Source organism: Cnephaeus nilssonii (genome assembly GCF_951640355.1).
Source record: "Cnephaeus nilssonii genome assembly, chromosome: 14".
NCBI lineage: Eukaryota > Metazoa > Chordata > Mammalia > Chiroptera > Vespertilionidae > Cnephaeus > Cnephaeus nilssonii.
Window position 1 is genome coordinate 21,071,718 of NC_137085.1, and position 13,839 is coordinate 21,085,556.

At 52.2% G+C, this 13,839-nt stretch overlaps 1 protein-coding gene across 13 annotated transcripts in view; it reads right to left on the minus strand.

The window, feature by feature from the left end:
- Positions 1-13,839, minus strand: part of ZNF462 (zinc finger protein 462) — a 136,273-nt gene that overhangs the window by 70,123 nt on the left and 52,311 nt on the right. For 10 of the 13 annotated variants that reach the window (XR_013814456.1, XM_079789804.1, XM_079789812.1 and 7 more), the window contains 5 exons: positions 11,850-12,099; positions 5,854-11,465; positions 4,897-5,058; positions 3,033-3,319; positions 626-744 (listed from right to left, as the gene is read on the minus strand). Coding sequence is in view for 11 of the 13 variants with exons in the window: in XM_079789804.1 (XP_079645930.1) it covers positions 626-744; positions 3,033-3,319; positions 4,897-5,058; positions 5,854-11,465; positions 11,850-12,069 (6,400 nt within the window). In the remaining 2 variants the exon portion in view is untranslated. Of the gene's footprint in view, positions 1-625; positions 745-3,032; positions 3,320-4,896; positions 5,059-5,853; positions 11,466-11,849; positions 12,100-13,839 lie in introns of those variants that run through there. The other 3 variants (XM_079789805.1, XR_013814457.1, XM_079789806.1) reach the window with 3 other exon arrangements.

Below are 13,839 nucleotides of genomic sequence, written 5' to 3' on the forward strand. Positions count from 1 at the left end.
CTTTGAGCAGGTCATCTGAAACTGAGGGCGACAACCTGCCCTTTAGGACTGCCATGAGGATGAAATACGATGATGAATGTAACGTGTTCAGTAAAGAGCCCTGTAGGCAAAGGGTGTTCCATGAAGCAAGCACAGTGAGATGGACCATAGAGTGATAGAGACCCACGTAGCCCCGGGACACGCATGACCCCAAGCCACTGCTTATCTTGTATCTGGAAATGTATCTAAGGCATCTCCCAAGAATCGCACTACTTGTCTTGAGTTCTCTTAAGTTCCTTTGAACTTCCTCAAGACTACAACATTACTTTATTTGGGGATTATCTTTAGCGGAGGTAACAATTCTTACATTTCCATTAGAAAGGCTCAGGAATTTAGAACTTTGTCTTCACCAACAAAAACTGTTAGCATGCATCCACTGTGACGTGGGTGACACCGGCTTGGTTATTATTGTGGCTTTGGGCGATTCCTTAGTTTTTCTTTATTCAATTAAAACGAAACTAAATGTGCAACCACCTCAGGAATAACTTATTCTCATGTGTGGGACAAAAGACTTTCAAACTTTTACTCAGTGAAGACCACAGGATTTCAAACGCAGCAGACGTGGGCATCGCCGATGTCAACTCACCAGCATGCGCTTTGAGTAGGTGTGTTTTTAGCCGGCTGTTGTAGGAGGACTTGAAGGAGCAGAGTTTGCATCGGAATGGTTTATGGTGTCCGTGGTGGGTTTGCATATGGCGATCCAAACTTGATGAAGGAGAAAAACGAACAAACAAAAAGACAGGGTTAAAAACTGCGTGTAACATTTTTCTCGTTGCCCTTTTCCAGAAATCCCATTTCTAAGCTGTTCAAAGTCATTTTGCTACTTTCCAATGATAGTGCTCACAAAAAAAAAAAAAAAAAAAAAAAAAAAAAAGGCAAGAGTGGCACCTACTCTAAAAGGAGGGGAAGTGAAGGAAGGAGGAGATAACACTTGAGCAGGGAAGGGTTTCAAAGTGTTGAACTACTTGCACTGAGCGGTTTGTTTCCAAAGCCTTTGTAAATATGCAGGTGTGATTACGGGAAGTCCCGCGATCCAGAGGCTGGTCATCCCTCTGATAAACACAACAATGTTTGCTGACATCTGTCTTCCAGAAGCAATTTATAAGGATGTTATTTAATTATATGCATTCCCAGTATTACATAATTACTAGTCTAAAAAAAAATAAATCAATCCACCAAACGAGGTGTGGGAAAAGCCCTAATGTGTATCACTACCCCACATCACACATCCTTTCCAAACCACTCAAGTCTTATCTTCCTACTTTAAGACCGGACTCAAGTGCTCCCGACTCCATAAAACCTTCCTGATTCTTCCAGAGTGATGTTAACATCTGCCCCTCTTTGAAACTTCATAGCATTTTATTGACACACATTTTTAATTAAAAGACGCGTGCCTTCATATGGCAAGTCATTGGTGTGCTTGCTTTATTTAGCGTCCTGCTAGACCCTAAACTCCTGGAGAACACTGACCATGTCCCATTCATCTTCACATGCCCCGAAGCCTCCAGGACACTGCCGAGCACAAGGGCAAACCCGCTTATTCACAACGATGTCCTGAGGTTCTGCTATGTGACAGGTGCTGTTATAAAGTACTTCGGACCCTCGCCGGTTTGGCTCAGTGGATACAGTGTCAGCCCATGAACTGAAGGGTCCCGGGTTTGATTTCGGTCAAGGGCACGTACCTTGGTTGCAGGCTCAATCCCAAGCCCTGGTCAGGGTGCACGTGCAGGAGGCAACCAATAAAATGTCTCTCTCACATCAATGTTTCTCTCTGTCTCTCCCCCTCCCTTCCACTCTCCCTAAAGAAAAAAAAAATCAATGGAAAAATATCCTCGGGTGAGGATTAACAACAACAAAAAAATAGTTTTGGAATTGATGAGAACTAAACAAGTTTGATGCCAGTGCCTGGATCTGACGACAAAGATTAGATATTTGACTGAATAATAATAATAGTTTTAAGCATCCCAAACGCTGCAGAAGCACTGCCTCCTCCCGCCTTTCCACCTCCACTAACTAGCACTTTGTCTGTTTAAAGAAGCAAACAGCCCATCAGTTATTTCCAATTATCATAAAAATAAACAGCATGTCATAGTCTTACAATTAGTCACCTTCATCCAAGACCGCAGAACACATTACGGAACATTTCTCTCTGGCGCACGTTCAACAGAGAAAGGCAACAAAATGTTGTTTCGTCTCAGAACCATCCCTCGTCTCATCACCCCAAAAAGCCTTCCATAAAAACTCCAAATTTACAATTTCTAAGCCAGGATGAACAACGGGAAGCTCCCACTCTTCAACCAACCTGAACTTCAAGCATCTCTCTGGGTTCCATCAACTTATCTACCTTTCAAGGTCTTTTAAAAAATATCAAGCAACGATGCCCAGTCGGCATGGCTCAGTGGTTGAGTGTCGACCTATGAACCAGGAGATCACAGTTCGATTCCTGGTTAGGCCACATGCCCGGGTTGCAGGCTCCATCCCCAGTGGAGAGCAGGCAGGAGGCAGCCCGTCAATGATTCTCTCTCATCACTGATGTTTCTATTTCTCTCTCCCTCTCCCTTCCTCTCTGAAATAAAAAAAATTTTTTTTAAAAGAATCAACCAATGAGCCTTTGGTCACATGGGTTAACAGTCCTAATTCTACCTCCCAGTCACTCCATTTCCCAAATGGAACTTACTCCTCAAATGATGATTAGGTACCAGTAAACTTATCGAGACTCTGATCTTTCTTTGTGTACATCAGAGCCATACCTCCAAAACTGTCATTTAAAAAAAAAAAAAAAGCCTGCATTAATCAAATCTTCTATCAACCAAGCAAACTCCTGTTCTTAGCCCCATTTGACAGATAAAGTTGAAGATAACTGCCAACTAGACAGCAGGCGTGACCGACGAGGGGCGCCTGCTGACTCCTCCAAGCTTCTCCCGCCCTCACGTAGCCGCCCTCCGCGAGGCCACCTCCTCCCAGGTACACACCACCACTCCCTTAGCACTTACTTGTGCCTGAAAGCGGACACAAAGGAGCAATACTGGCAGCTGTACTTGTCCTCGCGGGTGAACATGGCCAGGGCCAGGTGGCTCCTCTCATGAGAACGCAGCCCCTGCATGGACATCAGGACTCGGTCACATTGACTACAATGGTATCCCCCCGGCCGGGTCTCATCCTCCAACATTCCATCAAGCAAGCAGTGTTCACCATCCACCCGGTCCACCAGGGCGCCACTTGCATCTTTGGCTGCTTCCAATCCATCCAGGAACAAGTGGGAAGGGTCCTCAGCCTCCTGCTAAGAGAACCACACACACACACAGGCCCCACCAACAAAATAAATATCTAGGCCACTTGTCCCAGCCTTCCTCCTCTCCCTTCCTTCTCCCACACGTGGCATCTGTTTCCTGACAGTTTCCTTCCCTGCCTCTCCGGCTCCCCCTAGAGGAGACGGCGAGCCCGCCGGCCAGGCGTCATGCAGCGGTGGTGGTTTTAGGGCAAGGTATCCAGGCCCAGGGTGCGACTGCCCAGGAAATATTGAGAGAGGGGTTCTCCCACACTGAAGACGGTTCGCTCACTTATCACCCATCTTAAAAAAAGGAAATTAAAAGTGTGGTCTCACCTAAAACTGACATAAAGCAGGGTTAGGGTTACGGCTCAAGAGAAAACAACAGCAGCAGCAACAGGAAAGGAAGGGAACCAGGCCGAGTCGTTTGGGCATCCGTGGGAAATCGAGGAAAGTGAGCGAGCCGGCCCTCTGCCCCCCATGCTCAGCCCGCCCCGCAGACGGTGACTTCAGCCCTTGCCTGAAGGCTGATGAATGATCAATTCAAAAAATTAAGCAGCAGCCTGGTTTTAAGTCACTCATGTCTCCAGGTGGCTCCTTGCATTACTGATTACGGGAAGAGCCGCTCTGTCTCCCCTGAGCGAGTCCAAGGCTGGGACGTCGCCGACCGCCGCCGCCCCTGCGCTGCCCACAGCCAGGCAGCTTCAGTCTTCAGAGGAGAAAAGCAGGAGGTTTGCCTCCAGGCCACGCGGGCAAAACAGGACAAGATCAAACGGGGCTGACGACAAACACACAGTCACATATCCAGGGAGGAGAGCAGAGCCCTGAGCCAACTTCTGCGCCTCGGCAGGCTAGCCCTGTCCTGGAAGGCCGGGATGGTGGTGTGGCTATCCAAACAGTGGCAGCTATTCTGGTCATGATGTTCCCAATAGGCAGCCTATGAAAGGTCGGGGTGGGGGGTGGGGGGTGGGGGTTGGGGGACGGATGGCATGTGTCAGTAACAGGGGAGGGGAGGGTGGGAGACAAATCAGGTCACAGGCTCTCAGGGTCAACTGTGACTTAAGGCTTTTAGTTTTAGGTTTAATGTCTCTGCCACTCCTTCGAGGACCCAGGATAAGAAGCAAAAGACAGATTCCCCCCGGGGCTCTCTACACCTGCCAGCCCGGTGAGAAAGAACAGTGAGGAGCCAGGCAGCGGGAGGAGCCGGAGAGGACAGGACAGCACACACTCAATTCCTCTCGGGGGCTCGGGCCGCTCGGGAAGAGCCAACACCTAGTGGCGCTACACGCAGAAGAGAAGGGCGACCCGAAGCCTCCTGCGGCCGAGAGAGGCCCAGACCGCCCGTTTCCGCCAAGCTAACCCAACGCGGAAGGGAACCGGATCGGAACTCGACCGGGTCGAGACACGCAAGCCGAGGGAGGTCCAACCTGCAAAGAAACCAAAACAAGCCGGACCGACGCCGGCGTGCCTCGGGCATGCGCGCACTCCGGGCCGCCCTCTCCGGAGCCGCTTCGGGCACAGCGGGGTTAATGAGTAACGCGACCGGCTCGCGCCCGGGAACGCGCATCCAGGCCTTCCCCAGCTCTCACCTTCACGGCGGACACGGCGGGGACGCTGCCGTACTGGACGTGCTTCCGCAGGTGGTTGCAGATGGCTCGGAGCGTCGGGTGCACCTCCACACAGAATTTACACTTGTAGCCCACCACCTTCCGCTCCTTGATCTTTGGCACCTCTTCTAAGTGACCAAAAGGCTGGCAAAATACAGTGGTAGCCATCAGTACTCCGAGCCCTCCCGCAACGGCCGGCATTTATTCTTGTAGCGTACTAGCAGATTTTTATTTTAAAAGCAGATTAGCAGGTTAAAAAACCAAGGGAGAGAATGAGGATTTCTTTTTCTTTTTTTTTTTTAACATAACGAATTCGTCAGAGTCGTGGCACACTGCCTACTATGCAAAGTCTCTGGAACCCGCGTGCATTACGACTTGTGAGAAGGTTGCTGTGCAGAGAAGCCTCATCGTCACGGCCACCAGGGGATCTGGGTCGGCAGACCCATTTCAACTACGTAGGTGAGAACGTTGCATAGCTACGCCGTTAGTGCGCTTCTTGACACACACACACACAATTCTACTCCTGGAGAGATGTTAGGTTCACGTGGCCAACACTGCAGACCGAGACACGGCTGAGAAGCGCTCGTGAGACCGAGAGCCAGCCCGCGGCGGCGGCCTCAGGAAAGAGGGCGAGCGTCGCCGTGGACCTGGGCCTCCGACAAGGCTGCTTGGCAGAGAGAGAGACACAGAGAAACCACCCCAACCCGCCCCCCGGGGGGGAGCCTCCGGAGGAGTGAGAGGGAGGGGCACGGGACCGTGGAGAAGAGTGAGCACAGAATGGGGATAATCAAGCTCGAAATGTTTAATTGACTTATTGAGCTCTCTGGCAAGCTAAGTCACTAGGAAGCCCGTGGCAGCTTGGCTGGCAACGAAGACGTGCGTGTGGGCACCAGTGCTGAGAGGCCTCCTGGGGGAAGGGAAATCAAAACATATCCTTACCCTCTCTTGTTTGAAATCTGCAAAAGCACCATCTGCATATTTCTGCTTGCTCAAAAGCTGTTTCCTCCTCTCCTGACGTTTGGCACGCTTCTGGAATTCCTCATTGTGAACGTTCAAGTGTGAGGTCAGCTCCGCGGTGCTCTGCAGTTTGCTATCGCAGTGCTTGCACTGGTAGGCGGGGCCCTGCGGGCGGGGGCCGCCGCCCAGGATGACGAAGTCCCTCTTGAGGTCCCGGCTGTGGTGGTCGGTGTAGTGCATGCACAGCAGCTCGGCCGTGCTGAAGGAGAGCTTGAAGCATTTGATGCAGCGGAACGGCAGCCACTCCATCTCCGGCGCCTCGCCTCCCTCCACCACCTCGGCTTTCTCGAAGCTGCCTCCTCTCTCCTCCTCTTCCAGCAGCACCGGCTTCTCGGGCTCGTCGGCGTAGACGGCCGTGAAGTAGCCCCCCAGCTTGCTGGCGTGCTGCTTCTTGGGGAACACCCCCGGGTGGCGCTTCATGTAATGGGACACGATGCCCTTCTTGCTGAAGGACTGGAAGGAGCACAGGGAGCACTTCTTCTTCTCCACCGCCCGCCGCAGCTCCTCGCTGAGCTGCGGGGAGTCGTCCTTGGGCGGGGACGGGATGATGACCTTGCTGGGCTTGTCGCTGATGGTCCTGGAGGCGGCCAGGCAGTGGGTGTAGTAGGCATCGATGTCGTGGCGCTTCTGGTAGTGGGCCGCCAGCCCTTTGCGGATGGGGTTGGTGTAGGAGCACAGGGCGCACTTGAAGAGGTTGTTCTTGCCCTCGGGCTGGGCGCGGACGTTGTTGTGCTTGATGCGGTAGTGCCTGGCGATGCCCTTCCTCGTGGAGCAGAAGTACTTGCAGAGCTGGCACCGGAACACCGTGTGGGAGGCCAGGTGCGAGGTAGAGAAGTGAGCAGCGGGCACGGGCTCCTCCCCCGCCTCCTCCTCGGTGACGGAGACTTGGGAGGGGCTCACCTCCGTGGTTATCTCGGGCTCGAGGGACACCGGCAGCTTGGGGGGCGACGGGGAAAAGACGTCGAATTCAGGCTGGTTGTGGTACTTCTCGTAGTGGATTTTGAGCTTCTCCAAAGTGCCGTGCGTGTAGGGGCACAGCTTGCAGCGGTAGGCGCCGAAGCCTTGCTTGAAGATCCGGCTCGTCTCCTCCACGTCGTTCGGGGCCATGTCGGCAGGCTGCTCCACGTCGTGCACAAAGTCCTCGGCGGTCACCTTGATGGCCGGGTGTCGCTTCTGGTAGTGGGTCAGGACGCCGTGGATGCGGGTGTTGATGTAGGGGCAGTGCCGGCACTTGTAGACGGCGCCCGGGTTGATGTCGACGTCCTGGGCGAAGTCGGCGGCCTTCACCTTCATGCCGGGGTGCTTCTTCCCGTAGTGGGTCAGCAGGCCGTGCAGGTTGTTGTACTCGGACTGGCACACGGTGCACTGGTACGGCGTGGAGTTGATGGCGGGGTTGGCCGAGGAGAGCTGGAGGCTTTTCTCTGGGGAGAGCCGGGCATCCTCGGGGCATTCGGCGTCCTGCTCGGCGGGGAGGGGGGCGGGCAAACCGCTTTCACAATTCACGGGGCCCACCAACTCTTCGGATGAAGGGATGGGGTTCTCCACGGTATCCTTCTCCTTGATGATGTCCAGCAGCACCGACTCGTCACCGTTCATGGCCCAGGGGTGGAACGCTTGGTAGTGATTGGTGATGTCCCAGATGGAGATGGCTTCGAAGACGCAGTCTCGGCAGCGGTAGGTTTTGGCTTCGGCGGGCATCAGGAGGGAGGGAGGGGATGGGTCTGGCCCGGCCCAGAGCTTGGTAGCCATGTAGGTGTAGTCCACGTAGTGCTCGGGGTGCCTCCTTTGGTAGTGCAGGAGCAGCCCGTTGGGCTCCGTGTGGGAATAGATGCACCACTCGCAGTGGTAGCCGGCTTCGATGGAGCCATCCAGGAACGCCCACCGCATGATGGACGTGACCGTGGCCTTCAGGGCAGGGTGGTCTTTCTTGGTGTGCTTCCTCAGGGCATAGAAGTAGGGGGAGGTGTACGAGCACTGCCTACACTTGAGGGCGCGCAGTTTCGCTTTGTCCCGCTCCACGCCGGAGGGGGCAACCAGCACGCAGCTGGCCGACTTCTTCTGGTTCCGGTCGCAGAGGCTTCGGATGGTGGCCGTGTGCTGCCGGATCACGTCGGCGTTGGCCTTGAAGTCTCGGTGCTTCTTCTGGTAATGGATGAGTACCCCTTTGACCGTCCGGTTCCCGTAATCACAGTGCTGGCAAAAAAACATCTCGGTCTCCACGGGGGGGCCGTCTCTCTCGGAGCTGCTTCGGCTCAGCGGCTGCATGGGGGCGGGCGGCCGGGGGGAGCCTTGGGGCCCCTCAGCCCCTCTCATCATGGCCGCTGTGGGAGGAGCCTGTCTGATATATTTGGCAGTGACCTTTATTTCTGGGTGTCTTTTCTGGTAGTGGACAAGCACTCCCACAACTGACCGATTGCTGTAGGAGCAGTGTTTGCAGTAGTAAAGCTCAGTACTGAGGTCTGGTGGCGGGGGTTGTGGGGGGGGTGGGGAACCCATGGTGGACATTTTGGGAGACATTGGAGCACCCACCTCAAATGATAATTGAGAAAGGGCGGCGCCCCTGTCCACAGACACCATTCGCATGGTTTTCTGGATCCTAAAGTAGGAAGCCTTTTCTTCGGGGTGTTTCTTCTGGTAATGCACCAGGACAGAGTGCATGTTGGGGCTTGCGAACGAGCAAACGTCACAGTCGTAAACGACCACGGTGTTCACGGAGGGGTCCTTCTGGTTTTCACATTCTGGAGGAAAGGTCTTGGGGGGAGTGTTCTTGCTAAACGCCAGGCCGCCGCCGCCACGAGCCACGGGCGTGGATGTCGCCAGGTTCTTGGGCGCCGAGTTCAGGATCTCCCTCAGCGTCTGGGACTCGGTGCTCAGCCCCTCCTGCTGCTCCACGACGTAGCTGGAGAAGATCATCGCGTTGTTGATCTTCACCGTGGGGTGCATTCTTTGGTAGTGTGGCATCAGGCTTCTCACGTTGGGGCTCGTGTAGGAGCAGAACCGGCACCGGTAGATCAGGTCCGAATGGTCAAAGTTGAGGACGTTCATGGCTTCGGGGTGGTGCTCACCGTAGTGCTGCTGCAGATCTTCGAAGTTGGTGTAATCGATGTAGCACTCCAGGCACCTGTACACCGCACTGTGGTCGTTGGGGTCCAAGATGTACCTGAAGCTGAATTTAATGTACGGGTGCATTCGCTGATAGTGGGTGCTGACGCTCCGGGCAGATTTGTTGTTAAAGTCACAGTGTTTGCAATAGTAAAGCCTCCCAGAGTCACTAAAGTCTGTACTTTCGTTATTGTGCTCGGTCCCATACAGGGGAACCTGGGCGTTCAGCAGAGCGGTGCCGGCAATCTGGTGATCCTTCAAGTTTGTCGAGGAGCCGTAATAATCCTCTTCGTCTTCCGAAAGCGTGAGCTCAATCTCGGCCCCGTTGGTGGCATTGTAATCGTGGCTGACGTTTCTGAAGCTGGGCTCCTTCTGGGGCTCACTGGCGTCTCGCACCCAAATCTGCTGCGTGGCAAACGGAGGGGGCACCTCCAGGACTGGCTCCGTTGGCTCTTCTTCCCGGTCCAGCTCAACCTCGATCTCCACTTCGTTGTCTTCCTCTTCCTCCTCATCATCCTCGACGTTGATCACGGCATCCTCCAGCTGTTTGCTCTGGTTGATTTTGCTCTGCAGGTTGCTCGCGATCTCGTCGATCCTCGTCCTCTTCTTCACGGGCGACAAGTCGAGAGGAAAGTCACTGGCGAGCTTCCGAGAGGCCTTAGCTACAAAGTTGTTCTTGGAGGACAACCCAAGAATTGAGGTCTGGCTTTTCTTCACAGTGTTGCTGGAAGAGGGGTGGCTGTCGGTCTCGCTTTCCAACGGGAGGCTGGAGGGCGGCCCCTCGAATTTTGGCAAGTTGTCGCAGAACGAGTGTTTGTGCTGCTGATGGACTCTCAGCCCTTTCAGAGTCGTGGTGGAGTAATTACACATGGTGCATTTGTAAGGGTGCAGCGGGGGGGCTTGCACGGGGGGCTGTGGCGGCTGCGTCGGCGGGGGCTGGGGCTGGGGCGGCAGCTGATGTGGTGGCGGCAGCTGCGGTGGCTGAGGCTGCGACGGAGGTGGCGGCGGTGGTGGCGGCGGCGGCGGCGGTGGCTGTTGCTGCAAGGAATCCAACATGACTCCCGACTTCCTGCCATTGATGCTTGGGCTCTCGTAAGACACGACCCCTTCATTCATGGAGGAAGCAATGCTTTCGCTCTGGGAATTCATGGCGTCCCAATCTGACGCGGTACCCGTGTGACACTGTTTGTGAGCCCCCAGTTTTAACGAGCTCTTGCAAGTAAACGGACACTCGTCACACTTGTACACAGCCGTCTTCCCGGACAAGTGAATGTTTTCTATGTGTCGGGAGATGCTGCGCCGATGCATGGTGAGGAAAGGACAAAAGGGGCACTGGAACCTGTTCATAAACCTCCTGAAGGGGATCCCCTTGGTCTCCAGCAATTTGTGGCCGTCGGAGCCCATCAGCTGCTCTGCAGACATGCCCGATGTCTGGTGATCCATGGCGGTTAAGCCATTCTCGCTGTCCAGCTCATTGAGCTCTTCCTCGGAACTGGAGTCATTCAGCATGCTGTTCGTTTCCAGGTCGGCAGGAGAATTCGTCATGTCGGCCATCCCGTAGCGGGATCTGTCTGCCAGGTTAACAAGGCCAGAATTGTGAGGTGACTTCGGCTTCATCGGAGGGTAAGACAGGGGCGAAAACTTGGAAGCTGAAGAAGAATTGGGTCTCATGATGGAGTTGCTGAGGGAGCCCCTGAAGCTGGAGACGTTGGCGTTGGGCATCTCCCGGCTGGCAGCATTCATGGACAGATAGGTGGAGTTGGAAGTGGGGCTGGGGTCGTTCTTCGGCAGGTCGGGGAGACTCGTCCCGTCCTGCTGTCTGAGATTGGAGAGGACCTTGACCATGCTGCGGTGTTTCTTCATCATGTGGTCACACCACCGTTCTCGGCGCGGCGTCTGGTAGCTGCACCACTCGCAGCAGAAGTTGCCTCGAGACTTGGTCAAAGGCTTGACCATGGATTCCAAGATGCTGCGCTCCACGACCTCTGCAGGCAGCTCCTTGCAGGGGTCCTGCAGGGAGGACACAGGCGGGATCACAGGGTCCGGCATGGGGACAGGGGCAGGAGGGAGAGCAGCGATCTCCTTCAAACTGTTTTTGTGATACATTTTCTGGTGCTTCATTATTCTCGCCCTCCTCGGTGACTTGTATGTGCAAAACTGGCAAGAGAAGACCTTTCCAAACCCCTCGTGCATCATGATATTATAATTTAAGGATCCCGGAAGAGGGGGTCCCGCCGAACTCCCTTCAGCTTGAGCCCCGTGGACCTTCCTTGTGTGTTCAATGAGGAGGTTTTTTGACCTGAAGTAGCGTATGCAGAACTTGCATTGAAAAAACTTGCTTGTTGGTTTGGGACTAGGGGCAACATGCTGACCGTAATATCCTGGACTGTGGCCATAGTAACCTCCGGTCCCCAGTGCCGTTGCATTTTGACCTAAAGAGAAAACACAGGGTAAGTGGGACAAGAAAAGCAAAGCAAGAGAGAATTAAATTCAATCATGTAAGTCATTTCTTTTCAATTATTCTTCATAGCTATGAAAGCACGAGTTTCACCAACTGCAATCTCCATTCGAGAACTTTCAGAGAGGCTACCTTGTTTTCCAAATGGAAAGGAAACTGAAGAGTCAGAAGGAAGCCGAGAGGACAATAACCTAGGAACTCAAGAACCGAAACACGATGCCCAAACCACAGAAAGGGCTCAAAAGAGCGAGAAACTCTGCAGAGCAGAGGCCCGTGTACCAGGAACCAAGGCCACGGCCTCAAAATACATGAGAGCAACTGAAATATATCAGATCGGCCGAGGTTAGTCTAGATTTACCTGATAAATCCTCTGCGATCCCAAATTCGTCCTTTATAGACGAAAACTCCACCTCGGTCTGATTACTGGCATTCATGGACCCGGATCGTGGCTCATTCGCATTGTCTTCGGCAACATCAGTGGGCTGCAGAAATGCCGTGTGGACATCCTGAATGTGCGCCTTGAGATCTTCATAGGATGGGGCTCTGAAGTCACAGCCATCACACTGAAGCACCTCCATGATCGGGGTCTACCCTCTCACATCAGGGACCTGTGGCAGAAGTCACAACAGAACACCTTAAGGAAGGCAGGGCACGCACACCCCAGGTTGATGGGGCTGAAGTCATGACTGGAGAAAATTCTAATATTCGGCAGATTTCGCTTACTAAGCTCTACCAGTTGGAACACTGGCCAAAGGAAGGCAATCAGACATAACCGGGATGATGTCCTTGACTTCATAACTTCAAAGAAGGAAAAAAAAACAAACAAAAAAAAACACCCAGATAAACTTTTACTGGCTTGATATATCTTCAAATGCCATTTCTCAAGGAAACCTCCAAAGTTTTAGTAGTGTCTGAATATCTTGATCAAATTCAAATTTCTTGGTAAGTTAATTCTGATTGTGGTTCTGGCTTGGACCCATTTTCTTTTTTGAAATAGAGGCTGTCCATACAGAGGAAAAGACAAAATTTCAATCTCCATTTGCCGTTTTAGTATCATAACACTGATGTTTTACCACTACATTGTGAAACAGTATGGAATCTCAAAGTGGTGGTAAAGAGAGCTTTTATTGTACCTTTTATTATTTTAACCTTAATAATTTTAAGAAATAAAAATTTAAAAAATAATTTTATTATTTTAATTTAACATCTTAACTAATATTGGGATACACCTCTTTCCTTCCTTCCCCAAACACTTTAGTTGGCTTTAAAAAAAAAAAATGAGCTAAATGGTTATTTGCTTTTTACTACCCACCAATTATAACTTAACAGCTTCTCCAATCTAATTAGGTCATAAAATATTTCTCATGAGGTTCTCAAACAACCAACTTTAAGATGACAATCCAGTTTCTTGTTTAAAGTTTGCACCTTGGTACCTCAATTTACATGAAGGCAACAGACAGAAATTCGCAGTCTTGAAGAGGGGCTTCTGAGTCACGACTTTGTACAATCTTTTCCTATTTCTCTCCTTTATAAATGTGAAGTGTATATTTGCACACACACACACACACACACACACACACACACAGGCTGTGGACCTGATGTAGAATAATTTTAAATAGCCCAGCTACCTTCATTCTGCTATTTAAAAAGGGATAGAAATATATAGACAGCTTCCCACTAACTCAATGGAGAATCCCATCATTAAGAAGTTAAAAATGTAGAAGGTACAGGCCTTCCTATCGTAACATATATTCTGAGTGGAGATAACCAACTGTTATCTTAATGAGTGAGCTAGTTCATGGAGCTCACTCACCCCAAACTCTACTGAGTCACTGCAATCTAGAACCAGATGTCCAAGAACAAACAAATCTCTCCACGCTTTTATTGTGCAGCAACTTTCTCTACTTCCATTGGAGAAGATAGCTTATGCCTGAGGGAGAACAAAGTCTAGGGGTATGTCCATGCAGTAGAAGCAGCCAGTGCGGGAGGATTTTCCATGAAGGCGTGCTCCTGCTGATAGCCTACTAAAATAACTCCTGGCAAGTCCAGCTCTGGACAGACGGGGCTTGCAGAGTGAGGTGCAGACACTCACCTCCTCTTCTCCTCCCGGGCGATCTATCCGTTTTCAATAAACGTTGAACCAGGGTCTTTTCAGCTAACTAAGTCTCAATATTCCAGATACACAAGCTTTTATGTCGAAGCACCAACCCAAATTGTGTGGAAGAGGGTTGCTATCAGCTCTGGATCGAATTACAGCAGCCACCCAGGCCCCACCCCACGTCTCTCGCACAGTCCATTAGACCTGAAAACAAATTTTTCCATGGTGCAGACGACTCCTGCATTTAGAA